At 38.8% G+C, this 7,517-nt stretch overlaps 2 protein-coding genes across 3 annotated transcripts in view; one reads left to right on the forward strand and one right to left on the reverse strand.

Annotated features, from left to right (window-relative positions):
- The window catches only part of sh3gl1b (SH3-domain GRB2-like 1b), a 21,012-nt gene extending 16,391 nt beyond the window's left edge, over positions 1-4,621 (forward strand). Inside the window, exon 9 of the mRNA XM_014002900.1 lies at positions 2,211-4,621. Within this exon, the coding sequence (XP_013858354.1) occupies positions 2,211-2,404 (194 nt within the window). The 3' untranslated portion in view covers positions 2,405-4,621. The remainder of the gene's footprint in view (positions 1-2,210) is intronic.
- A 91-nt stretch (positions 4,622-4,712) lies between these two features.
- Positions 4,713-7,517, reverse strand: part of mpnd (MPN domain containing) — a 12,255-nt gene continuing 9,450 nt past the window's right edge. For both annotated transcript variants that reach the window (XM_014002898.1, XM_014002899.1), the window contains exons 9-13: positions 7,211-7,379; positions 6,588-6,658; positions 6,394-6,483; positions 6,198-6,290; positions 4,713-6,112 (exon numbers count right to left, since the gene is read on the reverse strand). In XM_014002898.1, the coding sequence (XP_013858352.1) occupies positions 6,026-6,112; positions 6,198-6,290; positions 6,394-6,483; positions 6,588-6,658; positions 7,211-7,379 (510 nt within the window). In that variant the 3' untranslated portion in view covers positions 4,713-6,025. The remainder of the gene's footprint in view (positions 6,113-6,197; positions 6,291-6,393; positions 6,484-6,587; positions 6,659-7,210; positions 7,380-7,517) is intronic.

Consider the following 7,517-nt stretch of genomic DNA (forward strand, 5'->3'; position numbering starts at 1 on the left):
CACACACACACACACACACACACACACACACACACACACACACACACAGATTATCCGGCCCTCTATATATATTGATTTTGTTTTTTTTACCTGATTTTACTGCTCGTAAACACTACCTATTTCCAATCCTTCTAAACCCCTTTGTTTAGCTTATTTGTACTCAGTCTCACTTTATTTTAGTATTTAAGTTAAGCTGAAGTTTGTGTTGGCATTTGATTTGAATACAGGTAGGCCTGTTGTGATAAGCAATAAATCATTTATCGTACGATAAATTAAAATGAGGTCAATAAATAAAAATGCGGTTGATATTTTCATTTGCCTAATGGTTTGTTTTGTTGTTCTGTGCGTTGTTTTCACAAACTACACTATCGGTTCAACCGTAACTTTACGGAAATTTCTCATACTTCTGTAAATTTTGTAAGTGGTGTGAGGGTGACCGCAGTTTTTTAATGTAGCTGGAGGAGGACTCATACAGAGTAAACTGTGCCAGCTTGGATAGAGAAGGTGGGAAGCAAAGCTTCAACAGCTGTTGTGTTATTTTCTTATCTCCGGTCCAGGTGAATTCAAAACTCTTTTTTTACGTATACATGTAAATTTCATAAACTTCTGTAAGCTGGGGGCAAATCACTGTATCAAATTAAAATGGTCTCTAAACAATGTTATCGTTCGTCACAGTCATTTCTGATACAAATATCAAGGGCAGTTTGCTATTGTGACAGACCTAAACACAGCGAAGCTTGATGTTACTTGTGTTACATGTTGAGATTCATAAACATTTTAACAATCTTATATAATACATATACTGTATATCTGGCAAAAGAGTAACTGAATGTAATCTAAGGCTGTGCAGTAGACAAAAGTATGTTGAATAAAAGACAAAATTTCACATCTGATAGTGATTATTGTGAATCCATGTATGGTTCGTTCTTTGTTTTTCCTGTTTCAAAATAAAATCTAAAAAAAACTTGTTTTTTTTCTGTTTTAAACCCTAAATGGAGAAAAAAAAGTTAAATTGAACTAAAAATACAGTTTATTTTTCCTTCAACTATAAATCCAAAATAAAATATAGTTCTTGTTTTAATATGTAGAGAAACTGGAAATGATGGAAATCGCCAAAGAAGAGTTTAAAGTGGCTGCAAAACAGAAGTGATTCCTAAAGATAGCAATGGTTGGACTTTAACCTTTTTTCTGCATAACTTATAATATTAAAACAACTTAGTTCACAGTAAGAACATCAGCTTTCAATGAGACGTGCCGATTCCCTCTAAATAAAACAAACGTATCCATGATGAGAAGTGAAAATGAAATGCTCCAGGAGTTATGGCCATGATTTCCAGTTCCACCTGAAGGTCACAAAAAGTGCACTAACATTAAGCTCATATTTACTTTAACCATTAAAATTAAATTTTTTTAAAAATGTAGCATTTATTTTTGCAATTATTTTCCTAATTTAGTTTGAAAACAAACAAAAAATAAATAAAAAACACCCTCGATTATTTTCTTTTCCCCGTTTTATTTAGAAACAGTAAAAAACAAAGAAGGAACCGCACATGGATTATGGTGCATTCATTTGTCATAACGTTTCTATTATTTTTGGTTTTGCTGTTTGGTGTATTAGATATTTATTGAAGAAACATTGGATTCATTTGTTTTAACTTGCTGCAGAAAGAGTGATTTTGTTTTCGAGGCCAAGCCGCTTCTTTTTACCCACCTGTTCTGAAGTGTTGTGATTGTTGGCCGTACTCCATAACAACACGTGTTCGGTTCTTTTTCTGCTCCTGTAAACCGATCCAGCAGTGCGTAAATGGGAACGAGTGACCAAAACCTTTCTCGAGCCCGGCCAGCAGTGTGCTGACTGAACTCGATACAATGAGAAAATTGTTTGTCTGCGTGTAGACCGGTGCTGATCTGTGTGAGGTCACACAGACAGAAAGACAAAGCCAAGAACAAGGGCAGGACAGCGGTCCTACAAGAACCTGCTGTCTGACATGATTTGGTTTATGTGGAAAGAAACTGCTCACCAGAATGTAAAACTTTTTTCCCAAAGCTGTGTTATACTAATAAAAGGTACGAACCACACATGGTGCCGTGCCAAAGCGTTGCAGGGTAACTTTTCCCTTGTAAAACTGGAACGGCTCTGTGCCTTTTTGTGTCTGAAAGCTAAAGTTTCTCTTTGTCTGTTTTTCTCATCTTTTCTTTTCTCCCGTTAGCTCCAGAGCAGCCGAGCTGCAAGGCGCTGTACGACTTCGAGCCAGAGAACGAGGGCGAGCTGGGCTTCCACGAGGGCGACATCATCACCCTGACCAATCAGATCGATGAGAACTGGTATGAGGGCATGCTGAACGGCCAGTCCGGGTTCTTCCCTCTCAACTACGTCGAAGTCCTTGTTCCGTTGCCACACTAATACAACAAAATGGCTACAAGGAGACTGACAGAGAAAAAGAGGAGAGCAGAAATGATGAGGAGCAAGACAAGTAAAGACAAGGAACGGTCCACAAAGGTTTTTTTTTGTTTTGTTTTGTTATTTTCACTTTTATCTCCATCGTCATCACAAATGAGCACTTTTGTAACACAAGATCTGGATCTATTATCAAACCAGAGTATTCACCTGGTTTACTGAAGAACTGAGACAAAATATTTTCATGCTTCACCTGAAAGTAAGAAGAATTTTTTTAAAGACAAACGGACGGCACTGTTGTAAGCAATAATATTTTTTTACAGATCAGCCATACAAAAAAAGATGCATTTTTAATACTGTTGCAGTTATTGAGGTGACAGTTGTTCCTGTGGTCTGTGACTCATGTAGGTCTCAGTAGGTAAAAAATAGATTTTTTTTTTTTGTATTTAGACTAACACCTCAAACCTCAGTAAATGACTGAACAGTATCCTTTTAGAACTAAAAGTAATTGTAAAACCACCTGAGGCCTGAAGGGAACCCCCTGATGCCATCTTCTGGCTCCACCGAGAATTACCGTCATGACAGCACTTGAAATATGACGGAACGGAGCCAAAATTCATGTCTAACTTGTGATTTAGACAGTTTTGACTGCAATGATACTTTTTTTGATCTTTCATTTTAAAGTAATTATCAGGTTATCGTTTTTTAATGGCCGATGTGTTCCCCCTTTGTTTCAGTATTTTCCTGTTTTCAGTTTTTACAGAATATGAGAGAAAATGTTCTAACTGCATGTTGGACTTGAGTTCAAATCAGTGTCACAGATGTACCCAGACATTTCACACTRACCCAAAGGTAGAATGCTGAAGTGGCACCTCCTTGCCACTTCATTCAGACGTGTGTATTTGTTGCTTTAAAACGTCAAATACAAAACGTTACCTGAGATTACCTGCTAACCTGTTCTATGGACGGAGCCAAAAATAGATTATAAAATGCAATAGAAAGATATTGTTTTAATGCTTCTGTTAAACTGCTAATGATTCTGTAACAGCCATATATTCATGTAGCTTCTGTGCTGTTTATTGTAGTCAAGTTAGTTTATTTTTACCGTTTTATTGCCAAGACGTTTAAAGCCCTGTTCTAGGCACCAGTCAACTCCATATAGTGCCTGAATAGGTGATGCTGCTGGCAGCAGGTTAGTCTTTTATATTCACCTCTAACTGTCCTCTCAGAGAATGTGAAACTCACTGTGTTCTGTAACTCTGATCATTCAGTGACTTTAATTTGGTGTCATGCCTTAGGCTGATGGATAGATGTAGAAATCAGTGCAGACAAGGCTGGACCCTTGTTCTGGACTGAATATCAAGCCTTCACTGTCCAGTCAGAGGGAAGGAGCTTGATTTTAAAAGGGAAAACATCAAGGGAAGCATGGTTGTGAGGAGGAACTCAGCCGTTATTACCGTTTTGTTCAATTGAATTGTAATATGAACTAAAAAAATAATTGTGAATGTCAGATATGTGCTCGTTTGTATTATCTTTGTTTTATTTCTTCCTTTTTCTCGGTCTGTTCATCACCTCCCACTCCTCATCTCATTGTTTACATCTGTGACCGTACATCCCACTACTTGTATGTAGGTCATTGCTAAGGGCAAGAGGAGGTGCTCTGTGTGTGTGTGTGTGTGTGTGTGTGGGTCATGGTATTAAGAAAGTGAAAAACCTATGTGCATGTTTTAGTGCCTTTTTAGAAAAGAAAAGAACCTAGCCCAGCCGTTTCTTTGTTTCCTACGCATTTTATTTCCAGCCTTTGGCAGATTTCTGCACAGTGACAACAGGCAGGTTCTAGGACAAGTCTGAAAAGCAGACCACCAGTGGAAAGTTTGCCCCCCCCCCCCCCCCAAATCCATTTTTAAAAAGCCCCCATTTTTTTTCTTAAAGGGCTATGTATTCAGTCTTAAATTTTCTTTCACGCAACATGACATCGCTATAGATCTTTCTAGTATTATTTTTTATAAACAAGACCTTTTAAAACACTTAAATTAATCTTTGCATGGAAACCTACATTACACCTTGTATATCTTAAAATTTTAAGTTGCTATTTTTAAATGTTTGGTATAAATACAGAATTTAACTGCAATATTTTTTTTTATTCTCATTTTATTTGTATGTGCTTCCTATTTGTTCCCTGCCTCCTGACGTCTTACAGGAAATAAAAAGAAAACCTCCAAATGTTGTCTTATCTCTGTATAAATCCAGTCACAAAGAGATGTTTCACAGGGGTCAGTCATAAAATGAGGTGAACAGATGACAGTAAGACGTGTTTAAATAGTTCCAGTGTATAGTTTAATACTTTGTGGAGCATCAATCAGCAGGCTTAAGGCATTGCTCTGTCCTGGTATCACAGTTCATATTAAATACAGTAATGGTCAAAGACAAAGCAAATATCTGCCCTAACCAACCAGACTATATCTCACACACCTGAGAGGCTCTTGGGTACAGTCACAACACATACACACAAACACACCTGCACCACAACCCTTAAATAGGACTTACAAAGCACAAACAAGAACAAAACCTACTGCAAGGAATTCAAACAGTTACTTTTGCATACGTTAGTGTATATTTTTTTGAACTACTATTCCATGAATCTACCCAGACTGCAAGACATTAATGGTTTAAAAAGGTTCATATCTGCTGAGATCTGATCAGATGCTGTAACAGACATAGGTCCATGTGTGAAAGGTCAGAGGTCATTYAGGCTGACTGTTTTTCACTTTAACAAATGCCCTTACTGAGTGTCCCTTTGAAATGTTTCATTGTTCCTTTGATTGGACAGTGTTCGTTTTTTTTTCTGCTCATAAATACAACTTTCAGGAGCAGCACATAATCACAGATGTTAGTTTTAACTCTATAGTGCTGTATCAGACCTACGCATGGTTCACACGGCAAGATTTTAAAATTGTTCATTTTCAAYGACTGAGAAACCCCACACGACAATAAAAATCATAAATTTGACAGGTTTGGTCCTACAGTGTGTGATGCACAGCCACAMACAAACAGATCAAACAGTCACGTCAGACAGGAAATCTCACGAAACCTTTCAAGAGCAAACTTGACTTCAGAATAAATAAAAATGGCYGATAAGGAAGATGCAATTGTGACAGATTGTGGACTATTTTTAACAGAAAAAAACAAACGTCTTTGACGCTCACCAGACTTTCTGGTGTTCCACGGCAGCCTTTTGTCTTCTGTATTTTGGAATCTCTTCTGTGTTTCTGTCACCTCACGTTCTGATTGGCTACACGCCACATTCAACAGGCTGCGAGCTCGCTTGTCCTCCAAACATCACGCTGATATCAGGCCAAGACAATCCAACATGTTGAATATCCTCAATTCGAGATGGAAGTGGTCCAAAATTCCTTCTAGATAACTCCTAACACACCACACACGGYAGGAATATCTCATCAGATTATATTTAGAGCCATCACGATAATCRGGAYGCCCTTAAGGGSCAAAAATCGAYACAATCATCTTGCAGTGTGAACCAGGCGTTAGTCATGACTCAAGTATGATTTACACAGTACATCTCATCAGCTGCTGCAGCGCCGTCACGTCACCTGAGCTTAACGGACCTCAGTGCATGTTGCTCAGCTGACTGTAGACGTGCTCCAAGATCTGCGAGTAGGCCTGGTCTTTGGGGGCGTGGCAACTCAGAGAGCCCTGCAGAAGGAGAGCGGTTACATCAGACCTGGAAAAACCTGAWGCTCAGGTGGAAAAATAACTGGTTGTATTTAGTGACTCCTACCTTGATCTTGTCCATYATGGTCGTATCAGGACACCAGTACTGGTTGAACTGGACCAGRTCTGGAGCTGCTCTGTAGTATTCCACCAGCAGCATCTGAGGAGGAAATGAACATCTTTAGCTCTTTACTAGTCTGAATAATAAGACTTTTTTTAAATTCTGAATTAGTTTTATGGAACTTGAGTTTCTCCTTCGGTACCATCTCATTGAGAACATCRCTGGTAAGGAAGTTGTCCTGCACATATGTGACCTCCACTGCCACAGGGATTCCATAGTCATTAGGTCTTTGCTGTGAACAGAGACACTGTTGAGCTCAAATAGCTCTTACTTTGCACAAACTGGCAAATTTATGAAAGGAGGTGAACAATAAAACAGTTAGTTTGTGTTCCTGACCTCAGGTGGTGGTACAACCCAGAACGGAGTTATTGTAGATGCCACACCTTGATTTCCATGGTAATATGGACCTGAAACAGTCAAAATCTAGATGAAACTCAGCTGGATCCAGAGTTCATTACATTGATGTCTTATAATGGAAAGCTACTCACATTTAGAAAAGAAAGCTTCTATGAAAGCATAAATTAACCTTTTTCTTTTACGACTCATCTGCACGTGCTTTTACAGGAAATACATTTTTTTCTCTGATTTTTAACTATATTTTGACAAAACTTGTATGTTAAAACAACACAATTTCACTGAGATTGTTGCTATAGAAGTTCTGTAATAAACTGCAGGTCCCTGCTGCTGCACTGCTCTCAGATCTCCACTCTTCAGTGTCTTYATGAAGAGTTTTTAACCCTTTACAGACAGCTTAGGGGTAATTTAACTCTTGTTTGCTCTTAGTGTTCCTTTCTTTTAGTTGATTCACACACCAGCTTTGAGTTCAACACCACTAGTTCACCTTTAGCTTTTAAACACTGCAGACATAGTGAAGTCCTTTYGAAGTACACTTATTATTTTAGATCAACCATTTTGTCCCAGGATTAAAGCACCACGCTGGAGCCACAGCAGCCACTCACCACAGATGATGCCCAGGCAGGGCTGGAAGCCATTATTGGAGCCCTGCAGCCTCAGCTGATGATCCATCTGGGAGTCGATGTCCTGCAGYGAGGGCAGAGCCGGACCCCGCGGGTGACTGTGGTACCAGCCCACCAACGACAGCCCACGCATGAACAGGTTCTGACAAATCTGGACCAAAGTCAACATCTTATTTACTGACATGACTAAACATGTCAGACCTGCCTGCATACTTTTTTTGGTTRCATTTTCCTTTTTGTAAACTGGTCTATAGTTATGTAAACCTAAGCTTTACTGATTTTTACCAAA

Source organism: Austrofundulus limnaeus, unplaced genomic scaffold (assembly GCF_001266775.1).
Source record: "Austrofundulus limnaeus strain Quisiro unplaced genomic scaffold, Austrofundulus_limnaeus-1.0 Scaffold15, whole genome shotgun sequence".
In the NCBI taxonomy this organism is placed as follows: Eukaryota; Metazoa; Chordata; class Actinopteri; order Cyprinodontiformes; family Rivulidae; genus Austrofundulus; species Austrofundulus limnaeus.